This window comes from Paroedura picta, chromosome 1 (genome assembly GCF_049243985.1).
Source record: "Paroedura picta isolate Pp20150507F chromosome 1, Ppicta_v3.0, whole genome shotgun sequence".
In the NCBI taxonomy this organism is placed as follows: Eukaryota; Metazoa; Chordata; class Lepidosauria; order Squamata; family Gekkonidae; genus Paroedura; species Paroedura picta.
In genome coordinates this window covers 198,094,309-198,118,881 of record NC_135369.1, presented here as the reverse complement: position 1 = coordinate 198,118,881, position 24,573 = coordinate 198,094,309, and the positions used below count along the sequence as shown (strand labels likewise).

The following is a 24,573-nucleotide window of genomic DNA, read 5'->3' as shown; positions in this document are numbered from 1 at the left end:
CCCAAGGCTATGAGAATATATGTCTGCTTTCTTTACACATGTGGTTTTCCTCTTGCTCCCCTCCCCTGGGAACTGTCAAATTTTGGGCGGGAGAAATGTATTGATAAGCTGAGGCAAATCTGTACTCTAGTCAGATTTGACTTTGCAGTCCTATGCCTTGTAGTAATTTCCAATAAAGCTTTCTTTAATTAAGAAGCCTGTTGTGAGTTCTCTTCAAGCTTGACACCCCCGTTCAATCTCATAACTGGACCTTAGGGTTAACCTTCAGATGAGACTTTCTCAACTTTCCCCCCCTTCCCACTCCTTCTAGGCCCATCATTGGCAAACTTCCCCCCCCCCCCCCGCAGTAAGAAACTTCCCAGGCCGCAAGCTTACGGCCCGGCAAGCTTCTTACTGTGGGAGGGGGGGAGAGGGAATTAGGGCCGCGCATGCGTGCATGCACCATGCACGGTCGAAATGTGCATGCGCAGCACTTTCACGGATGCGTAAAAGTGCAGCGCATGCATGTTTTTGGCCGTACATGGCGCATGCGTGCATGTGCAGCCTGGCCGCACATGCACATTGCATGTTTTGAGTGCGCATGCGCGGTCGGGCAATCGCCCTCCCTGCTGCCACTGGTCCCCAGCCTGAAAAAGGTTGGGGATCACTGAGGTAGCTGACTCTAATGAAAGGTTCACCAATGGTCCCCCATGTCATCCCAACAAATCAACCAACAAGGATTCTTTTCCCTTATGGAACATCTACATAAGGGGCAAGAATCCTTGTCCTCTGCCCACTCCCTCCTCCCTTCCACCCCTCACCCCCTTTCCCTACTTGCGTGTGTGGCTCCTGGATGCACTGGCTGGCACTGCCTCTATGGCCGGGGCCCGCACTGAGGGGGGCTTGCTGCCGCGCCCCCCCCCCCCGTCTCCCGTGACTGCTCCTGCTCCTTGGATGGTGGAAGCGCCCTTGGAAGACCGGCAGTGGCAGTGGCGCGAGAGGAACGAGCTCACTGCTCTGGCACTACCAGTGCTGCTGTCGGGCATCCATTGGCATTCTCGCTAAGCTGGGATAATGGACGTTGCATCTGCCTACATATCTGTTTGAGGGAGTGCAGCAGTAGATGTTCCACATCAAAAACTGAAAGGGGGTAAAGTGGGTGACCATCTGCTAAACCTCTCCAGAGGTCTTACAAAGGGCGATGAAGGCCCCAGCCCTTGCACTGTGGGCTGGGGGAGGGACACCAGTAGGGTAACACTCTGCACTATATATGATCCAGTGCAGCAAAGGACCATATGTTCGCAAATTCACCATAAGCACTCCTTGCGAGTTGATACTGCTTGCTAAACATAGCCAGATACTTCCAGTGATGGTACCTATGATACCCTGATTTCATTAGGCTTCCCTGGGTGGAGGGGGAAGGTGGGCACAAAATATTGTTCAGTAGAAAAAGTGAGAAAATATGCTGGCAGTGTTCTGTGCCCTGGATGCATGGCAAGGGAATCAGATTGGTTCTTTGGTATGGAATTCATGCTCACCATGCTATCTGTGCAATCTGTGTACAATTAGCTACCTGATTTTAACTGTGGTTGATTCCCTCCAAAATGGTAAAGACTTAAGAACAAAGATGAGTGAACATCAGTAACCTTTAAAAATGCATTTATTTTGCAAGGTTGCTTTTACTTCAGCAACTGAAATGTACAATAAGGTCTCCAAATGAAACTCAGGAATAGATGCCTAACATTAAGGGTTCTTACAGTTATTTCCTTTTTTTTTAAGTAGGAAAACTCAGGTTGATGCCAGAGAAGAATACAACAGTTCAAAACTAATGCCAGGAGCACTTACAACCAGAAATAACCCCCCCAAAAAAGTCTAGTTACAATATTCAAGATTAATTTACTGCACAGAACACATTCATTGTAACCAGAACTGGGGTTTTAGTACACCATGAGCCGGTCAGGGAGTGGCGGGGAATAAATCGAAAAATAATAATAATAAAATAATAAAGTAAATTTGGTAGTCAGAGGGAATAACAAGCATTTTCCAGTATTAAATGCTTAGCAGTTTGTTTGTTTGTTTGTTTGTTTGTTTAATTACGTGAACTGATGGCTTAGCAAATTTCTCTTCCCATCTTGGTAAATAACTTTTAGCAGTGTTCTATTTTGCCTCAGTAAATGAAAGGCTAGCATTTGACCAGTGTTATGGGGGTGGAATTGGGAGCCTCTTTTTCATGGTAAATTTCTGACCTCTTCCAATAGCAGTTATATCCTGACTGATGCTGCAGTGTTTATGTACATATTACACAATTGACTTTTTGCAAAAACAGCTGGCTTTGCATTCCTTCTTTACCACACGATTTTTGCAGGAGAACTGCTCTTTTATTAAATTGCATCTCATGGACTTATTCGCATACTTGCACGGATTGGCTAGAAGGAACCAAATTAAAGTTAGACATGTAATGCAGAAAAACATTCTTGATTTTATTACATTCTATTCTGATGTGCTCAGCATATTGTTTCCATAATGCTACAACCCATTCCAAGAATAGTCAGTTTGGAGAGAGCCAGCGTGGTGTAGTGGTTAAGAGCGGCAGCTTCTAATCTGGCAAGCCAGGTTTGATTCCCTGCTGCTCCACATGTGGCCACCAGCTGGGTGACCGTGGGCTCATCACAGCCATGATAAAGCTGTTCTGACCAAGGAAGAAGAAGAAGAAGCAGTTCTTATATGCCGCTTTTCTCTACCCGAAGGAGTCTCAAAGCGGCTTACCTTGCCTCTCCCCACAACAGACACCCTGTGGGGTGGGTGAGGCTGAGAGAGCCCTGATATTCCTGCTCGGTCAGAACAGTTTTATCAGCACCGTGGCGAGCCTAAGGTCACCTAGCTGGCTGCATGTGGGGGAGCGGGGATTTGTTGGCAGGGGCTCATGGGAATTGTAGTCCATGAACATCTGGAGGACCACAGGTTGACTATCCCTGCTTTAGGGCTCCTCTGGCTCTCTCACATTTGCGGCGGGGGCAGCAGCTTCTGCATTTTCATTCCTGGCACCTTCTTTCCTCCTTCCTGTGGGAGGACCAACAACTGCTGCACCACCCCTTGCAGGCGAGGTAAATAAGCACGTGAGGATGACAGGTGGTTTTGCATCCTATTTTGGAGTGAGAAATCTTCTCCCTCGGCAAGTGCCCTCCTTCCTGCCACCCCTTTCAAAGCCCATTTTTAAAATGGGCTGTGATACTAGTAATATAATAAAATAAATAATAAAACAAATAAATTCAGGCTGATTTTCAGGCCAAAAGATATACTGGCCACCTGTTATCCTGGAAGATCTTAAAACAATATTCAAAGCTTGAAATCATATAGAAGGCTGCAGACCATACATTTAAAAAAGTGAATTGACAATGCCGTATGACCGGATATTACTCTAGCTACATTTCTTGATTGATAGTGCTGATACAAGGATTCACATGGCCAAGAAGATGAGCTGGGTTTGTATGCCCAGCTTTTCACTACCTGGAAGAGTCTTACAGCAGCTTGACACCTTTCCCTTCCTCTCCCTACAACAGACCCCTCTGTGAATTAGGTGGGACGGAGAGGACTCTAACAGAATCACTCTGCAAGAACAGCCAACGAGAACTGTGACTAGCCCAAAGTCACCCAGCTAGCTGCATGTGGAGAAGTGGAGAATTGAACTCAGTTCTCAAGATTAGAGGCAGCTGTTCTTAACCCACCACGCTGACCATCTAGCCCATCTCCAACCATGATCTTCTTGAGTACTTGGATCCTCACCTGGACCGTTTATGCACTGGGAACTTCACTGCCCCAGCTCCTGTGCAGGAGCACAAATCAGGGGAGGATGAGGTGCACCAGGCCAAATGCTCTCCCATGTGAGTACAGGAAGAGGTGGGGCAACCTGCCATGACTAAAACTCCAGCCTGCAGCACAGCATGAAACCTCCAGTGCATAAACGGTCTTAGGGATGTGAATCCAAGGAAGATTTATTCTGCACATATTCAAAATATGGCCTACTTTGTGGTGATACCAAATAATGGAATTTATTCCCTAGAGCCAGCTTGGTGTAGTGGTTAAGAGCAGTAACCTGTAATCTGAAGAATTGGGTATGGTTCTTAGTTGTTGTGAAAAAAGTAAAACAATATTCGTTTTATGGTTTTTGGCGGTGGAAGAGATGCCCACACCAGATCCTACCCTCTGCTACCAAAACCTGTTGTGGATCTGACTGTGGGCCCAATTACTTCTGCACTTTCCCAGACATAACAAACCTGCCTGGAAACAATGGCAAAAGTCACCCAACAACTTAGAAAGGAAGATTGCCCTTTCCCCCACTGCATAAGGTTCCATACTTAGCACACCTTGAGAGAGTGCAGTAAATGCTTTACCTTGGATCCATGAGGTATAGCTTCAATGAGGCACAGGAACCAAAAGCAACTTAAGAATATTTTTTGTATACGCAAGAAAATACTTTAAACAATATGTTCATTTGAAAAAGCATAAACAGAGCTTCTGCCCAAATGTTAAACGTTATCAAGAATTCTACATAGCCTTAATCCCTGACATTTTGTGGTTGGCCCTGCCTCCTGAAACAGCCATTTTGTAGTTGTACCACTCAGGTGTGGTTGTATTAGATGAGGGTTGTACTAGTTGTACTAGGTCAGTAGTGGCCAAACTATAGCTCTCCAGGTACCCATGGACTACAATTTCCATGAGCACTGGCAGGGGTTTGTGGGAATTGTAGTCCATGGACATCTAGAGAGCCACAGTTTGGCCACCCCTGCCCTAGAGAATTCAAAGTGCCATAACTATAATAAAGTGCCATAACTATAATAAAAGGCCTAATGACCTTTTGGGCCTCACAATTTAAGGGCCAATGAAGGTTCCTGTCTGTGTCATCCTGTCACCTGAGTAGCCAGCCACCCAATGGCTGGCCACCGATTCAGGCTGCATCTCCTACCATTAATTGTCGCGTCCAAGAACTTCACTCACTTTGCCTCAGCCTACTGACTGAGCTGACGAGTGCCTGCTGAGTAGACTGCCAGGGTTGCATGGGGGCCCTTTGGCTTGGGCCGGTCTAATCTATTCTCTTCTCTCAGGGCTCTCCCGCCTCAGTTCTGCAAGCACAAACCAGGTCTGATTGGCCATTAGGGGTCCAACGCTGTTCTACCAAAGATGTCAGCAAGTTTTGTGAATAACTTAGCAAACATTCTCAGCACTTTTCCAGACAAAACATGGACTTTCCTGATAAAATATGGACTTTTCATAATCCCCATTCTCTGTACTTCTGGCCCTTCACATCCCCTTGAACTTTCTGGGGTCTAATTTCTTCATATCTCCTACACAGAAGGTCTGCCCAGCAAGGAGCCACCCAAAGAAGCGGGCTCCACAGAATAAAAATGGTCCATCCACAACATGGCCCTAAGAAGCTTGAAGGGGCCTTTGAAACCCTGGAACTTGGTCTCAAAGAGGCTCCATGTAACAGATGGCAACGAGAGCCAATGAGAATGTGGGCAAAGGAGAATCAGCCAATCAGAGGGTCAGCCAGAGTCAGCCAATCAGCCGGGCCTTTAAGGCCCGTCCTCTGTGTACTGTGGGAATTCTGAGGAGAAATCCCTCCGGTTGGGGGTGACTTGAAGATTCCTTGCCAAAGATTTTAATATTGGACCTATTTTGGCAGGATGGAACAGCTGGGGGAGGGAGAAAAGCAACTATAGCATTGGAGCCATAGTGGGGTAACAGTTAAAGAACAACAGCCTCTAAGCTGGAGAGCTAGGTTTGATTCCCCACAGGTAGTCAGTCAGGTGACCTTGGGATGGCCCCAGTTCTCTCCGAGCTCTCTCAGCCCTACCACCCTCACAGGAAGTCTGTTATGGAGAGAGGAAGGGAAGTATTGGAAACTGCTTTGAGACACCTGCTGGGTGGTTGTGGACCTTTCCAGTTCTCTCAGAGTTCTCTCAGCCCTACCACCCTCACAGGAAGTCTGTTATGGAGAGAGGAAGTATTGGAAACTGCTTTGAGACACCTGAGGCCTGCTGGGTGGCTGTGGACCTTTCTCAGTTCTCTCAGAGTTCTCTCAGCCCTACCTACCTCACGGGGAGTCTGCTATGGGGAGAGGGAGGGAAGACGGTTGTAAACTGCTTTGAGACAATTGAGGCCTGCTGGGTGATAAGTTCCAGTTCTCTCAGAGCTCTCTCAGTCCCACCTCTATCACAGGGTGTCTATTATGGGGAGAGAACAAAACACTCCTTCATCCCCATACCCTTCAATGCAGGACAACCATCCCCTTCCTCTTACCACCCCCAAACTTTAGCACCCATTGTATCCCTGGATACAACAGGCTTTACCCCTCTTTAACCGCTCCTGCGGAGCGGAATAAATAAAAGAGTAAGCCCTAAGGGGGAGGAGAAAGGGCAGGCTCTGTCTGGGATAAAAACCCAGAGGGCCCAATCAGGAGCCGTGAAGCGTCTCCTGATTGGGCCCTCCGAGTGTCACTCCAGGGCCAAGTGGCTTCTCGCAGCTCCCCACTGGCTGCTTGGCCCAGCCTCGCCTTGCCCAGCTGGGGACTCACCACACACAAGGAGAAGCAGCCTTAACGGTGAGTACTCCCGCTGGCTTCCCTTCGCCCTTGCGAAAGGAGCAGGGACACCACATCGCAGACGCGCGTCCCTGCTCCTTTCCTGCCCGAGCTCATCGCGCCGCTGCCACTTCCCCACACCCAGACACAAAACACACATACAGCCTCACCAGCCAAACCCCCCTGGCCGCCCCCCCCTGCGATCACCCTGCCGCCGCTTCCCCGCCCCCACAGACACGGACACACACAGCCTCACCAGCCAAACCCCCCTGGCCACCCCCCGCGATTGCCCCACCGTCGCTTCTCCGCCCCCACAGACACACACACGCACACACAGCCACCCTCCCACCATGCTGTCCCATCCCTTCCCCCACCCCACACACCCACGCACACACCCCTCTCTACACCCCTCTTCCCTTGCCACCTCCACCTCCCGATTCGCCCCACTCACGATTCCCCCCCACCCTTCACACACACCCTTTCACCTACCTCTCTGCCTGCCTTCCTTTCTTCCTTCTGACTTCCTGACTACCTCTGTTTCTCCATCTCCTCCCTGTCTCTCTGTCTCGCCCTCTCACTTGCTTCCTGTCTCTCTCCTTTACTTCCTGTCTCATCACAGAAACTTGGTGCAATGATTCTCATGATTGGAATGTAATGGTGGATGGATATGAACTGTTCAGAAAAAACAGAATAGATCGAAGAGGTGGAGGAGTGGCACTGTATGTGAGGAAAGGGCTTACCTGTCAGGAAATTCTAGTGGAGAGCATATCTACAGTGGAAAGCATCTGGGTGAAAATAAGCGAGGGGAAAACAAACAGTATGGTGGTTGGTGTCTGCTACCGACCGCCTGACCAACGAGAGGATGTGGATGCTGCACTTTGTGAGCAGCTTGAGAAAATATCCAAGCGGCAGGACCTTGTCATCATCGGTGACTTCAATTTCCCAGATGTGTGCTGGGAAACAAACTCTGCAAAGCGTCCTCAGTCATGCAAGTTTCTGACCTGCCTGGCTGACAATTTCATTTATCAAATGGTAGATGAACCCACAAGAGGTTCAGCCATACTGGACTTAATACTGACCAACAGGCAAGAGTTGGTGGATGAGGTGAAGGAGGTGGGGACGCTAGGGGAAAGTGACCATGTCCTCATAGAATTCCTTTTGAGATGGGGAGCCAAGGAAGCTTGTAGCCAGACGCGGATGTTGGATTTTCGTAGGGCAAACTTTAATAAACTCAGAGACGTGATGAGTGTCATACCATGGACGAGAATGCTGGAAGGGAAGGGAGCATGTGAAGGGTGGGTGCTACTCAAACAAGAGCTATTGCGTGCTCAATCAATGACTATCCCATAAAGATGAAAAGACTGCAGGAGCTCTAAGAAGCCTATTTGGATGAACAGAGAACTTCAAGAGGAACTAAGAAAGAAAAGGAAAATGTTCAGGAACTGGAGGGAAGGACAGAGCTCTAAAGAAGACTACCTACAGGTTACTAGGCACTGTAGATCAATCATAAGAAAGGCCAAAGCTGAGAGTGAGATAAGATTGGCCAGGGAAGCCCATTGTAACAAGAAAAGATTTTTCAGTTATGTGAGGAGCAAATGTAAAGTAAAGGAGGCAATAGGCCCACTGTTGGGTGCGGATGGACAAACTCTAACGGAAGATGCAGAGAAAGCAGAAAGGCTTAGTGCTTATTTTACATCTGTTTTTTCCCACAGGTCAAAGGGGTTAGGCACATCTAGAGATGGCCATAGCCAAAGGACAGTGTCTGGGTGGCAGGTTAACATGGATAGAGAGGTTGTCGAGAGGCATTTAGCTGCACTGGATGAGTTCAAATCCCCTGGTCCGGATGAAATGCACCCGAGAGTACTCAAAGAACTTTCCAGAGAACTTGCACAGCCCTTGTCCATCATCTTCGGAACCTCTTTAAGGACTGGAGATGTCCCAGAGGACTGGAAGAGAGCAAATGTTATTCCGATCTTCAAAAAAGGGAGGAAGGATGACCCGGGAAACTACAGACCAGTGAGTCTGACCTCTGTTGTGGGGAAGATAATGGAGCAGATATTAAAGGGAGCGATCTGCAAACATCTGGAGGACAATTTGGTGATCCAAGGAAGTCAGCATGGATTTGTCTCCAACAGGTCTTGCCAGACCAACCTGGTTTCCATTTTTGACCAAGTAACAGGTTTGCTGGATCGGGGAAATTTGGTTGATGTCATTTACTTGGATTTTAGTAAAGCTTTTGGCAAGGTTCCCCATGATGTTCTGATGGATAAATTGAAGGACTGCAATCTGGATTTTCAGATAGTCAGGTAGATAGGGAATTGGTTAGAGAACCGCACTCAAAGAGTTGTTGTCAATGGTGTTTCATCAGACTGGACTGAGGTGAGTAGCGGGGTACCTCAGGGCTCAGTGCTTGGCCCGGTACTTTTTAACATATTTATTAATGATCTAGATGAGGGGGTGGAGGGACTACTCATCAAGTTTGCAGATGACACCAAATTGGGAGGACTGGCAAATACTCCGGAAGATAGAGACAGAGTTCAACGAGATCTGAACACAATGGAAAAATGGGCAAATGAGAACAAGATGCAATTTAATAAAGATAAGTGTAAAGTTCTGCATCTGGGTCAGAAAAATGAAAAGCATGCCTACTGGATGAGGGATACGCTTCTAGGTAACACTGTGTGTGAACGAGACCTTGGGGTACTTGTGGATTGTAAACGAAACATGAGCAGGCAGTGTGATGCAGCGGTAAAAAAGGCAAATGCCATTTTGGGCTGTATCAACAGAGGCATCACATCAAAATCACAAGATGTCATAGTCCCATTGTATACCGCACTGGTCAGACCACACTTGGAGTACTGTGTGCAGTTCTGGAGGCCTCACTTCAAGAAGGACATAGATAAAATTGAAAGGGTACAGAGGAGAGCGACGAAGATGATCTGGGGCCAAGGAACTAAGCCCTATGAAGATAGATTGAGGGACTTGGGAATGTTCAGCCTGGAGAAAAGGAGGTTGAGAGGGGACATGATAGCCCTCTTTAAGTATTTGAAAGGTTGTCACTTGGAGGAGGGCAGGATGCTGTCTCTGTTGGCTGCAGAGGAGAGGACACGCAGTAATGGGTTTAAACTTCAAGTACAACGATATAGGCTAGATATCAGGAAAAAAATTTTCACAGTCAGAGTAGTTCAGCAGTGGAATAGGCTGCCTAAGGAGGTGGTGAGCTCCCCCTCACTGGCAGTCTTCAAGCAAAGGTTGGATACACACTTTTCTTGGATGCTTTAGGATGCTTAGGGCTAATCCTGCGTTGAGCAGGGGGTTGGACTAGATGGCCTGTATGACCCCTTCCAACTCTATGATTCTATGATTCTATGATTCTATGATTCTATACTTCCTGCCTTCCTTGCTTTCTCCCTTCTATCCATCCCTTCTTCCACCCCTTGCCCTCCTTTCTCCCTCTCATACCTCCTTTCCTCTTCTTCCTTCCTTTCCTACAGTCTGTCTCCCCATCCACTAGCGCCCGCTGTATTTCTTCCACAGCGGGCTTAATTTCTAGTATTTTATATAATTGGTCTATAACAGTAGATCTCAGATTTCAGCAATCTGAGGATTCCCATTTTGATTTGAATTTGTTTCAGAACCATAAGCCTTTCCTTTCTGTATATGAAGCACAGCCCTTTTTCTAAGTAGAAATGGGAGATGGCCAATTCTGGGTTGTAAAATTCCTAGAGTTTGGGAATAGAATCTGGGGAGAGCTATAATCAGCTGTAATAGTAGAATATCTCCCATCCCTAGCTGGAGATTGGGAATAGGGTTGGGCACTTTGGCTTTTTATCCACCCCCAATCCAAATAGATCCCCTTCGTCTACACTGAATTCAATTTCCATTTTGATTTTGGGAGCTTTAAATTTTCCCTCTGCAACATGCATGATTGAGCTGCGGTGACCTCACCTTTCCCCTGCAATATCCAGGAATGGATATAACTCAACTGATTAAGCCACTGAGGTAGAGAAGCAGTCTGTCCCTGATTGGCTGGGTGCCACTTCAAAGACTTCCTGGTTCCCAGTTGCAAAACTTTCCTCCCAAGATTTATTTTTGCCCCCCTTTTGGAATCTGATTTAAAGTGACTGCCTCCAGAATCCCACACTTCTCTCAGCAGAGATTTGCCTCGTTCTCTGAGAGGCTGCTGTTGGCGCCGTTCCGCTCAGCTCCCCCAAACTCCACCGCTGCTCGTTAAGGAAAGAAAGAGATGAGCCGCTTCATGCTGCACTTCTCCACTGGCAGTCAAATGAGAAGAAATAATAATGCTAGCTGGACTTCATATATACCCTTCCCAATCAAATGCTGCACACTTTTTGTTTCAAGTTGGGGGGGGGGGAAGCAGACCTGGGTTCAAATTGATCAGAATTCAGCAGGATGAACAATGGAAAAAAACAAAGTAAGTGCAGAATCAGCCCAACTCTTCTAAAATTATAGAGTTTCCAGCAATTCCTAGAGCTACCAATGACACTTCTGAGTATCCCCTGGGAGTGACATTATCAAACTGACAATGACGCCCCTGTAGGATGTCCCTGCCCCCCTCCCTCCCACTGCTTGATCGGTTCCCCCCCCCCAGCAGATGTTTATTATAAAGGAAGGCAACCTTAAAATTTTAAAACCTAAATTATGCATATGGTGTATAAATAATTTGTTTTATAGAATGTTTTAACTTAGCCAGGGAAGGGCGGGAAGAGCTGCTTTGAATAAACCAACGTTCTTATTTCAAGAGAAGTGTTTATTTCAAGTCTGTCATCCTGACAGATCTAAAGAAAATTATTTTTATTATTATTAGATATTTGGAAACCTTTTATAGAGATTTACGTATAGATCTGCCACCACTTGCATTATATTTGTCTTCTCTACTTTATATAGACTCATTTTCTTCTGTGTTTTGTAATTATTAGTGGCTAAACATTGACTCTTCCCCCCCCCCTCCATTTGTTCTCTAATTTTTTAAAGAACAAATTAATTTTAAAAAAGGAAAATGGCTGCTTTGAAGTGGGAATTGTAGGGCATCTGGCTGGGGTCCCTCCCATCCCAAACTCCGCCCTCCCCAAACTCTCCAGGAATTTCCCAAACCAGAGTTGGCAACCTTGTTTGCAAAAGGCTTATAATTATCCAGCAGAGATTATCTGCATTGCTGATAACTTACTGCAGAGCTTATTATCACACTTCTTACGGCAGTCTCCACAAGATTGGCCACTTTTGTAAGGTTTTGCTATTTCATGATCCAAGTTCCCTCTGAAATGACAGAACAATTATCCAAGTACAGTTAATGAAAGGTAGAGAAGAGGCCATGAAGCAATACTTTGACAGCTTAACATCATAGTAGTGACAGAAATCAGTTGCATTTTGACATTATTTAGTATTTAGTATTTATCATTTATCATTTATCATTTATTACCCACCACTCTCAGCATGCCGGCTTGTGGTGGATTACAACATACATCCCACATCAATAAAACCCCATTAAAAACACATCAAACTCCCTTAACGGAGCGCTTGCCACTGGGCAGCAGAGGCCTGTATCTGCCAGCCATCGTCCAAGATGTTCCAAATCTGTCTTCGGGGGGGGGGGGGGGGGTGCAGCCAGATCTTCTTCCTGCACCAGACTCAACCATAGACCTGGCAGAAGAGTTCTGTCTTACAGGCCCTGCAGAAAGCCGGTAGCTCCCACAGGGCACGCAGCTCTTCCAGGAGGTCATTCCACCAGGTAGGGGCCAGGATCAAAAAAGCCCTGGCCCTGGTCAAGGCCAAAAGACTTCTCTGGGGCCGGGAATGACCAACAACACTGTGTGGGGCATAGGGCAACAGGTGGTCCCTCAGATATGTGGGTCCCAGACCGCAAAGTGCCTTGAAGGTTAAAACCAAAACCTTGAACAGAATTAGTGTGAGAATCAGATTCTTGCGTGTAAGTGAAACAAACATCTTATGTAGCAGCCCTGGTTTGCCTCATGGCCTATCATGGCCCCCCTCAACCTCCCCCCATAAACTGTATAATCCGAGTCTCTTCAGCCTCCCCCTTTAATCATCTTGGTTGGTCTCTTCCGTCCTGTTACCAACACGGTGATGTCCTTTTGGACACATCCAGTTCTAAGCTGTCAGTTTTAGGTGGGAGACATCTAGAGATTTTGGGGGATGCAATGTTCTCCAGGAGAACTGGCCTCTGCTGACTGGAGATCAGCTGTATTAGAGGGAGATCTAGAGGACCACCTACAGGATGGCAACCCAGTCTACTGGGACCACCAAAAAGGCTTGCTGAAACTCGGGGACCATCAATGTGTACTTTAAAAAAAAAATGCTGAAAAGGTATTCCTAGCCTAGCACCTGTCGGGCACAAAAACCTGTACTATTATAGTATAGTTTCAAAATACGGTTCTCTTGAGACTCACAAACAGGGTGATTCATAAATATTATTATTTTTATTTCATATACCATATTTGCCGGTGTATAAGACGACCCCCCCAACATTTCCACTCAAAATATAGAGTTTGTTACATTACAGTACCTGTCATTGTCACAATTGTATGGCTACAGTGCGACCGCAGCGCCTCCGGCCCGCCCCTGCATCTCCCTATGACCGGCACTAGTGTGCAAGTGCGCATGTGCGAGCTCTGCATAGACAAGGGGCAGTCCGGAGCGCCGCTGCTTCCCGCCGAGCAGAACGAGCCAATCATGCCGAAAAGGCTGGCACCCCTGTCTCGCTGCTGATGCTCGCCGCAGCCTCGCTGATGAACCGCTGCGGCCGCGCTGGATACCGCGCAATATTGGATAATATGTAGAATGAGGTGGGCGGGCATCGGGAGGCCACTATGGACAGCTCAGTCTATCCCAACTGAAGTGCACCCGGCATATAGGACGACCCCCCCACTTGGAGGCATGTTTTTCAGGGGGGGAAAGTAGTCTTATACGACAGCAAATACTGTGATTATTTTATAAAGGATACCAAGCCAACAGAGGGTGCAATCGAAGTGGGCACCGGCCAGAACATTGCACAACTAAAAGAAGTGGTGCGGGATCAAGGATCGTAGAGATGCCATCTATGATTCATAAGGATCTCCAAGAGTCAGTCTCAAGTGAACGGCTAACCTCACCATCATCATTTTATAAAGTTCATTATATAAAGACCCAGCCATCATATCCATTCATAAATTCCAAGTAGAGAACTTAGAGACCATGAGGATTTCCACACAATTCACAGAAGCCGGAGCTATTAGTGGCGACTAGTCATGATGGATATCTACTCCCTCCAGTACCAGAAACAGTATAGCTCTTCATATCAGTTGCTAGGCAGAAGAATACTGTTGCAATCCTCCTCTTTTTGGGATTCCTCAAGGCAACAAGTCGGGCACTGTGTGAATGTACTGTTGGTCTTGATAGATCTTTGGTCTGATCCACTCTGTTTTTTTTCATTCATTCATTCATTCATTCATTCATTCATTCATTCATATACCGCCCTCCCCGGGGGCTCAGAGTGGTTTACATAAGAACAAACAACAATACATAAAACTACTGTTCTGAAAGAGCTCAGGATGGTAGACGTGGTTCCCACTAGGGTTGTGTGCGGCGGCATCCGAATCGGCCGATCCAGGCCTATGCAGCCAGCGCCGCAGTGGGCCACGCCGCGGGGAGGGAGTGGAGGTGCAGACGCCAGTGCATAACTCGGTGCACACACGCAGGCGCGCCTGCATGTGTGTGCTGAGTTACACACCGGCGCCCCATGGTGTGGCGCTCTTAAAGAAAACTAAGATTCTAAGAAAGAACATAAAAAACGCCAAACTGTAAAATAACTGATTTGCATAACAAAACGTACATTCCTCAATCCTTTCCTTTTTGTCAAATGAAATCTTTTGTTAATTGATTGATAACAGAAGTCTCAGTGTCATTTTGATAATGAGTTTTAAGGAAAGAGAGCTTTTACAACTTCCAAAAATGTTCCGGGGATGAATTAAGGCCAAAAGATCTGTTTGTGACAGGGTAGAGCAGTCAGCTTCCAATACCAATCTCTCCCTCTCCAAACAACCTCCCATTCACATTTTTAGAAAGCAGCATTAGATGGTCTCATTCTAAAAACTGGACTGTAGTGGATGACAATAGATCTACACATCCGCCCCGCCCCCAGTCTTATCAATAGCAGTTAAGCACAAGGTCATGCACAAGGGGGGGGGGGTTTAACCCCAAAAACAGATTTAAAAAAAGAAATAGTCCAAAAAGCTACTCATTGGGTCAAAGAAAACCAATTAACAATAATATGAGATAGAAAAATAATAGCAAATGAAGAAAAAGTGGGAAAGAACTAATTAAGAAGTTTCATGAAGGTTCTAGAATGCATTGTATCCCTCCCCCTTTTTAAAAACTCTGTTCATGAGCCTGGTTAAGCAGGTACAAAGTGAGGGTACAAAAGCTTGGCTCCCTGTTTACTTTCTGGAGACGGGCAAGTGTCCCCTTTTTTTTGCTCACTGATCAGATTATTCCATGGGAATGAATGGAACTGATCCAGGACACATGTACGTTCTGCACAAGCATCAGATTGTATGTGGGAATCTAGAAAAGAGAGTGTTTTTGGAATGAATACTTACGACGGGCAGTACTGGCAGACGTAGAAGAAAGGGTATTTGGAACCTTCACAATGAGTAGCTGCACATCCCACCCGGTATGAGTTATACCAAATCATCTGTGAGTGTTAAAGAGGAAAACCATCCATATTACACCTGAACATTGTACATTTTGATGCAGTCTTTGACTGAGCACTGAGTTCAGTCTGACACTGACAATGCTTATGTATTTATAGAAGCATAGAGTTGGAAAGGGCCCACCCCCTTCTCAAGGCAGGATCAGCCTAAAGCATTCGGGAGAAGTATCTGTCCAGTTGCTGTTTAAAGACTGCCAGTGGGAGGGAGAGCTCACCGTCTTCTTAAGCAGCAGATTCCATTTTTTTATTATAGCTGATTCTTTGTCTACAGTTTTAATATCTAAACTGCCTGGTGTATTATGACAGTTCTGTTTCTGTTCCCCTTGCTCCTAACTTGTTTTATGCCAATAAAGGCATTGTGCCATTACTGCTGCCAACAGGAACTGCTCCCTGCCCTCCTCTAACGGACAACCTTTTAAGTACTTGAAGAGAGCCATCCTGTCCCCTCTCCACCTCCTCCGTTTCACTTTTATTTATACCCTGCCTTTCTCACCATGGTTTCTATCATTCTTCTCTCCCCTGTTTTACTTTCACCAGGTAGGTTAGGCCAAGAGCATGCAACTGGTCCGCAGTCACTCAGCAAGCTTCCACGGCCGAATTTGAGAATTGAGCCTGGGTCTCCAGCTCCTGGAGGATCTTTGTCCATGGGTCACGATGGATCGGACATGACTTCGCACCTACCAACAACAACACCTCCAGCGCCTTTAACCACTTCAGTTCCTTTAGCCACAACACCACATTTGCCATTATAGAAGCTAATTTCTTCTCCTAATCAGATTCTTAGGGCTTTCTCATTTTTCTCACTTTTGTTCCTGCTATTTTTGGACTTGTGTGGTATTGAAGGGTTTCCAGAATGGGTAGGAGTTGATTAATTGTTTTTTATATTTTTTAAAATTGTCAAACATTTATTGGGTGATATGACCATATATGGTCGTCACCCCCCCCTCCCAAAATGGCCAATGATGGGCCTGAAGGGAGTGGGAAGGGGAGGGACCCTGGGTGGGAGTGTCCACAGCTCTGCTTCCCAGCCATATGCTGCAGGATCACGCTGCTTCTGGGGTTTCTCAAAGCCTGAAGGATGTTTCAGGGGTCTCTTGACAGTAAAAAAAAAAATTGAGTAAGGCTGGTTTAGAGATTAAGGCCCAATCCGCAAACACTGAATAATGCACTTTCAATGCAGTTTAGAAGTAGACTTTCCTGTTTCACACAGGAAAATCCAGCTTCAAAAGGACATAGAAAGAGCAGAATGGCCCCTAATAGCAGGAGATCCATAGCCACCACCTGGCAACCCTACTCTTAGATGTGAACTGACCATCTTGCTGAGGAACAATGGGAACCACTTCTGAGCATGAACCCGTGGCTTGATTATTAGATCAAAGGGATGTTGAGTAGGATTTTCTGGGATAGGGGCTTGAAAAGGCCATATTGTCTATCTTTGTCTATGACACCTACACTCACACATATTCCTGTGTGACTCCAGGCTTTTGTTTATGTATTTATTTTTAAATTTTAACCACAAGGGGAAAGAAATTAAACCGCCATGCAAAAATTAATAGACATATTCATATTCAAAACAATTCTCGCTTCATCCCCTTAATCAGTATAATACAATCTGTCTGAGGAAGTGTGCATGCAAACGAAAGTTCATGCCTTGCGTAAATCTTTGTTGGCATTAAAGGTGCCATTGGACACAAATTTTATATTACTTCAGACCAACACAGCTATCCACTTGAATTTATCATTGGAGTTACAAATATTAGTGTCTGGATATTTACTTAAGTACCCCAAAAGAGTCCCCTATAATTTCTTAACTGCATCTTCAATCTTCCAACCTTGTATCACTCTAATATTATTAGACAATTTTTACAAAATTACAAAGTTATCTCCAATTTTTCAAGAAAATATTCTTAACAATCTTCTAATTGGCCACAATAACCATCTTGGCAGCACCTAAAAGAATATTTACAAGATTTTCTGCTTACTACATTTACAATCACCAAGAAATAAATTAAGAAGTGCAAGCTCCACTTTAGGTTCAAAATATTCATTTGTAATAAAACTAATCTCTGCAAACCCTGTTTTCCAAAAATTATACACCAAATGACAGGACCACCACATATATAGAAAACTTCAAATTTCCCCACAACCTCTCCAACAACATGTATTCTCTGTTTTTGTTATATAACACAGCCTAACTACATTAAAAAGGGAAGTAAGCAAACTATTTCAGCATAAATTCAAATGGGTCGCCGTGTTGGTCTGAAGTAGCACAATAAAATCAGAGTCCAGGAGCACCTTTGAGACCAACAAAGATTTATTCCGGGCGTGAGCGAGTGCAGGCACTCTTCGTGCTACTGGACTCTGATTTTATCATTTCGGGATAAGGCATAGGAAGAGGAAGCGGGCTGCCAGGAGATGCTGGGGCACAGGAACTGGTGCCAGGCTGGAAGTTATATGATCATGCTGTGATGATGCCTCTGCGGATCATAGAGCATCCCTGCAATACCTCTGGTTTTGTGCCAAAAATGAAGTTGTGGTGATGTCAGCAAACTCCCCAAATTCCACCTTGCCAGCCTATCAAGTGGCAATGAAGGAATAGAAAGTCTACCACTATAGGAGGAAACCATTTATTAGATGTCCCATTCTAATAAGATTTATCATGACCCAACATTCAGGACTCAGGAATGAGAAACCTATCCCTTTCTAAAAAGTCTATATACTCTTTTTTTAAACCACATTTTCAGGGTTTTTTCCAAGTCATAAACTCATAGAGCTGGAAGGGTCCATATAGGCCATCTGGTCTAACCCTCTTCTCAGTGCAAGATCAACACAACCTTTCCCCACATACATTGGCTAATGCACTTTCAGTGCACTTTAGAAGTAGATTTGCCAGTTTCGCACATTTAAAGTGCATTATCCAATGTGTGTGGAATGGGTCCTAGTGAAGTCATGTTAAGGGTCTATTACATTGAACTAAAATGTGGTCAAATGCTAAAGTAATGTAAAATTGTTCAAGAAGCTTCCGTGCAACAGAACGTTGGAAGCTCCTTCTACCTGCGGTGAGCTCCCAAAATTTAGGGAACTTTGGAAAGAACCTGTTCTGTGATGTAATGAGCTATGGCCAGAGACTAAAGAACAGGGAGAAACTCCACAGTGCGCAGTGCACAGTGCACTGGTTCACCATTAAGCCACTCTTTGAATCCGTCCCCGACCATTCTGAGCCTTTGGAATTCTGACATGCCATGTCAAAATCTAGAATTCTTTGGACACCTATGGAATTCTGACATGCCACATGTCCTCATGAGGTTGGAGCCATTGTCATAATTGTCAAAACAACTTACCCTTGGTCATACAGTGAAGATCCTTGTGCAGCAGCCAATTGTACCACCAGTGGCCAATCAGAAACTTTGCTGGGCAAAACCCACACTTGGCCCTACCCATTTCTCAAAGCACTTGTCAGACACGGGAAAACCTGTCCACAGTAAGGAGTGACTGAGCATTAAAAAAAAGTTACTTAGCAGATACTTATTGTATTCATACCTGTGTATAGGGATATATATTTACTTGTGGATCAATAGGCCCAACGCCATATTGAAAATTCTCTTTTTTTCTGTGCCAGAATTCCAGTACTTCTATCCAGGAGTTGATATAATTGGCCTGGAATAAAATTTCACCACAAAAGGTATCTGTAAATGAAGAAATGGGAAGGGGGGGAGTCAGTTGTCAAAACTGAGTAGTAAAGAATGAGTGATACTAAGCAGGTATGCAAGATCCTACTCAGTGTGGTTCAATGGGGCTTACTTCCATGGGAGGAGAGAGGGTGGCCAGATGCATGCTGTGAACCTGTGGGAAACTTTTAGGAGGGTACATGAAGAAAAGGGCATTGGTGAGGCATCAACACTGCTTCTAGCTGGAACCTAGAAGTGACGATATTGACACCTTATGGGTTCTGTAGTTTTTTACCATAGATATCAGGAAAATCCCTAGAGTGTTACTAACATCATTTCTGGATTCTAGTGTGAAGTGACATCAAAATGTTGTCAGTGTAAGATTGGGAGAACGGTGTAGGAACGAAACCCTAAGTGCTTTCTCCCAATGCTCCATGGGCCTGATCCTAACTGGATTTCTATGCACCTGAGAAGCTGAGTTTCACCAAGGGATTCCAAGCCCATGTGAGCTTGACAGCACTCAAGGCAGACCCATAAACAGTGCAAAATAGAATTAAGCAGTATTCACCTACATTTATAGAATCATAGAATCACAGAATCATAGAGTTGGAAGGGGCCATATAGGCCATCTAGTCCAACCCCCTGCTCAAGTAGTCAGTTTGGAAACCAGCTGATGCAAGATGTGGTGGCCCATTTAGCATTGGGCCTGGCCCTTGGTACTACATTACACCAGTCCTGGAGTCTCTTTGCTGGCTGTTTGTTTCTGGGTTTGAAGGTACTGATACTTCATGACTTGCAGCTCATGTGTCTTCAGGACCACCTCCCCTGACAGCAATCCATGCCGTACCTGCATTCTTTCCAAGAAGGTCTTCTGTCTCTTGTGATTATGATCTGCGGCAGCTTAGTTCTGGGCCCTTTCTGATGCTCCCCCATGACTGAGAAAGAGCCTTCCAGAAGGGATTTATTTATTTATTTGTTTGTTTGTTTGTTTATTTATCATACTTCTATACCGCCCTCCCCGGAGGCTCAGGATCTATCCAACAAAGATCTATCCAAGGTCTATCCAGTGAGGCTGTAGCCTTCAGGTAGGCCCTGTAGACCTTCTGGAATTTCAGCTACACTCCAAACTGCAGAAACCAATTCCGCTGGATAAAATGGCTGCTTTGTTCTGGCAACTAATTGTGCATGTGTGTGTGGGGGGATCAAGGGATGTAAATATTTAGAGATTTTTAGTGAATTTAAAGAGTTTGTGGCTATGTTAATTATATTTGATGTACACCACCCCAAGACAGCTGGGGCGAGAGGGGCAGTCCAAAAACCCAACTATTTGTATTTGTATTTGTATTTGTATTTGTATTTATATTTATATTTATATTTATATTTATATTTATATTTATATTTATATTTATATTTATATTTATATTTATATTTATATTTATATTTATATTTATATTTATATTTATATTTATATTTATATTTATATTTATATTTATATTTATATTTATATTTATATTTATATTTATATTTATATTTATATTTATATTTAAATATGGGGGTGGGTGGGGGTGGCTGGCGCTCTTCTGCCGGCCCCAGGAGCGGCCTCGCCACTGCGAGCCTGCTCCCGGGGCCGGCAGAAGCCTCCGGAGCGCTGCCGGGGGTGGGGGGGTGGCTGGCGCTCTTCTGCCGGCCCCGGGAGTGGCCTCGCCGCTGCGAGGCCGAGCCCGGGGCTGGCAGAAGCCTCCGGAGCGCTGCCAGGGGTGGGGGGGTTCCTGGCACTCTTCTGCTGGCCCCAGGAGCGGCCTCGCTGCTGCGAGCCTGCTCCTGGGGCCGGCAGAACCCTCCGGAGAGCTGCCGGGGGGTGGGGGTGGCTTCCGCGCTTCTGCCGGCCCCGGGCGCGGACTCACCGCTGCGAGCCTGCTCCCGGGGCCAGCAGAAGGCTTCGGAGCGCTGCCGGGGGTGGGGGGGGGGTGGCTGGCACTCTTCTGCTGGCCCCGGGAGTGGACTCACTGCTGCGAGCCCGCTCCCGGGTCCGGCAGAACCCTCCAGAGAGCTGCTGGGGGGTGGGAGTGGCTGGTGCGCTTCTGCCAGCCCTGGGAGCGGACTCGCCACTGCGAGCCTGCTCCCGGGGCCAGCAGAAGCCTCTAGAGAGCTGTCGGAGGGGTGGGTGGACTGGCACTCTTCTGCTGGCCCCGGGGCCGGCAGAACCCTCTGGGCCGCTGCCATGGGGGTGGGGGTCTGCCCGGGCCGCGAAAACACAGGTGGCCCGCCCACCCCAGCCCCTGGGAAGCATTCGCCCTACAAAGTCTTCCTGAGGGAAGACTCTGCCAGGGCCCTCAGCTCTTCTGGGAGTTCATTCCACCAGGTTGAGGCCAGGACTGAAAATGCAGCAAATTCACACCCGCAGAGTGAAGAGCCCTATGGGGGTCATAAAGAGACAACCAGTCCCTCAGATAAGAAGGGCCCGGGCTGCAGATGGCCTTCAAGGTAAGAACCAGAACCTTGAACCTGATCTGGAAGCTAATTGGTAACCCATGCAACAGCATACACTGGATATGGGCCCTCCAAGATGATCTCGTGAGAACTCTTGCAGCCACATTTTGCACCACGTGCAATTTCCAGGTCAGAGACGAGGGAAGGCCGGCATAGAGCAAGTTACAGAAATCTAATCTGGAAGTGACCGTTGCGTGGATCACTGTGGCAAGTGTTCTGGAGACAGGTAGGGCACTAGTAGCCTAGCCTGGTGTAGATGGGGAAATGCTGCTTAGGCTACCTTTGTGATCTCAGCCTTCATAGACACAGAGGCATCAAAAATCAACCCCAAATTCCTGGCTACAGGCACAGCTGTAATCTGCACCTCATCCAAGCAGGGGAGGTGCACTTCCTGATCCTGCCACCTTCCTTCCCAGCCACAGGACCTCTGTCTTGGAGGGGTTGCGTTTCAGGCGACTTTTCTATGGCTTCCAAACAGCTGGCAAATTATTCCGGGGGGAGTCCAGCCGGCCATCCATCAGGAGATAGAGCTGGATGTCATCTGCATCATATGCGTGACAGCACAACTCCAAACCCCAGACTCGCTGGGCCAGAGGGCGCATGGAGATGTTGAAAAATGTGGGAGAGAGTAGAAACAGACAAACAAATCTAGTCTTGGCAACCCGAAATGCACCACTACCTGTTAAAGTTTATGAGACATGTGAGATCTGACATACCCAATGATCGATTGTAATGTTCTGTTCAATCATTCTTCGTTTTGTATTGTGGTTGAGGGCCGCTTTGACTGCTGCTGTGTCAAGAGATACTCTGAAGGAATGCATAAGCGGCATGCCAAGTAGTTTTGGGGGAGGTGTGCAGTCTGTGAGTCCAGTAGTACTTTAAGACCATCAAGTTTTATTCAAGGTCTAAGCTTTGGTGCCCACAGACACCATGAATTTGTGAACCATCCCTTCCTCTATTCAGAAAACTTACCATTTATAGTTCTCTCACTTTGGGGACTCATGGTTTGCTGACATTTGTCGACCCATTTTTTGGCTCTTTCACCAATTGTGTCATCCCATACCTGTATGGGGTCGGTGGAACAAACAGCACATTGCAGTTAGCCCATGCCAAAGACTTTGCAACGAGATGTCCATGGACTACAGTTATCATGAGCCCCTGCCAACTGGCCATGCTAGCAGGGGCTCATGGGAACTGTAGTCCATGAGCATCTGGAGAGCCACAGTTTGGCCACCCCTGCCATAGAGTCTTTGTCCAAATACCAGAACATCACCCTGACATTGCATCACTTCTGGATCACATTGAAAGTGACGGATACACAGCACTGCAATGTCAGCAGTGCCTCCCGTCCTGCCCTAGTGTCTCCCCATCCCCCCCTCCAGTTGCCAGGAGGGAGCTGGCCACCTTAGATTGAACTGGCTGTGTCTAAATCCGCTTGCTCTTGCTCATCCAGATAGAGATAAGAGAATGAAAAATTAGAACCCTGGGTTGGGTTGGAATTGCACCAACTAAGGGTTTTTCCCCATTCTCATTTTCCTCTGTGAATGCCTGATGCTTCAGGATTCCTTTTTCCCTGTTCTGCACATGGTTTGCTCCCCCTGGTGGTTCATTTTCTATTACATCAGGTTATGTTTGGCATAAAAACCTGCATGTTATATCTGCAGGAGATAAAGCCAAGTAATATCAATTCAACCACTTGGGAGCAAAACACATGCAGAATAGCAAAAAAAGAATCCTGAAGCAACAGGAATATGGAAGTAAGGAAAACGAGAAAATGGAAAATCCGTTATTGCCAGAAGGGTATATGAACATGCTTTAAATGAGTAGACTGCTTTAATCCTAACTATGTTGTTCATTTGCCATGCATGACAACCAAAAGTAATCCACACCAGTTATTGTAGAGAACAACTATAGGGATACCAGGCTCTAGGTGGGACCTGGGAATCCCCTGTCATACAGCTCCTCTCCAGGCTATAAGAATCAGTTTCCCTGGAGAAAATGGCTGCTTGGGAGGGTGGACTGTGATACTGGACACAGTCCTCTCCTGCTTGAATAGCTGCCAGGAGGGCTCGGAGAAGGAATTCTGAGAAGGGGGAAATGGGAGGAGCCAATGGGGGGATGCAGCAGATTCAGCTCTTCCCTCACACGCCTTTCCCATTGTGTGTGACTTCAACACGACCACTGCAGACTAGACAGATAAGCAGAAAACCATTCTGTTCTCCTGACTCCTCCATGGCTTAGTTAAATTTCAAGATTAAAAATTATTTCAAAATTACCCCACCCCCAACTGGAGTAACTCCTCTGGGGTTCTGGAGTAAAACTGGTAACTCCGGTTGAGAATGACTAAAAGTATGGACTCAATCCTTTTCTTTTGAAACCTGTCCATCTTAAAATGGGTAGTTGTCACATTTTGTGACCATTGTCTGGTAGCTTCAGAATGCCTCAATACTGTTCTGCCACAGATGCCTCATTACTCTTCTGCCAGGTGTTTGGTTGAGGCCAGGATAGCGACTCAGTGTCACCTTGGGCCGCTCCTCTAAAACAAGATAACCCTTTGCTGCTAGAGAGATCATACAGCCACAATTTTCATAGAATCACAGAATCATAGAGTTGGAAGGGGCCATCCAGGCCATCTAGTCCAACCCCCTGCTCAATGCAGGATCAGCCCAAAGCATCCTAAAGCAGGGGTAGTCAACCTGTGGTCCTCCAGATGTCCATGGACTACAAATCCCATGAGCCCCAGCCAGCATTTGCTGGCAGGGGCTAATGGGAATTGTAGTCCATGGACATCTGGAGGACCACAGGTTGACTACCTCTGTCCTAAAGCATGCAAGAAAAGTGTGTATCCAACCTTTGCTTGAAGACTGCCAGTGAGGGGGAGCTCACCACCTCCTTAGGCAGCCTATTCCACTGCTGAACTACTCTGACTGTGAAACATTTTTTCCTGATATCTAGCCTATATCGTTGTACTTGTAGTTTAAACCCATTACTGCGTGTCCTCTCCTCTGCAGCCAACGGAAACAGCATCCTGCCCTCCTCCAAGTGACAACCTTTCAAATACTTAAAGAGGGCTATCATGTCCCCTCTCAACCTCCTTTTCTCCAGGCTGAACATTCCCAGGTCCCTCA

General features: G+C 46.4%; 1 protein-coding gene across 2 annotated transcripts in view; it reads right to left on the bottom strand.

The window, feature by feature from the left end:
• Positions 1-1,621: 1,621 nt before the first annotated feature.
• The window catches only part of LOC143826957 (serotriflin-like), a 42,055-nt gene continuing 19,103 nt past the window's right edge, over positions 1,622-24,573 (bottom strand). For both annotated transcript variants that reach the window (XM_077316010.1, XM_077316000.1), the window contains 5 exons: positions 22,418-22,508; positions 18,828-18,973; positions 15,175-15,269; positions 11,748-11,836; positions 1,622-2,405 (listed from right to left, as the gene is read on the bottom strand). In XM_077316010.1, coding sequence (XP_077172125.1) covers positions 2,278-2,405; positions 11,748-11,836; positions 15,175-15,269; positions 18,828-18,973; positions 22,418-22,508 — 549 coding nt within the window. In that variant the 3' untranslated portion in view covers positions 1,622-2,277. The remainder of the gene's footprint in view (positions 2,406-11,747; positions 11,837-15,174; positions 15,270-18,827; positions 18,974-22,417; positions 22,509-24,573) is intronic.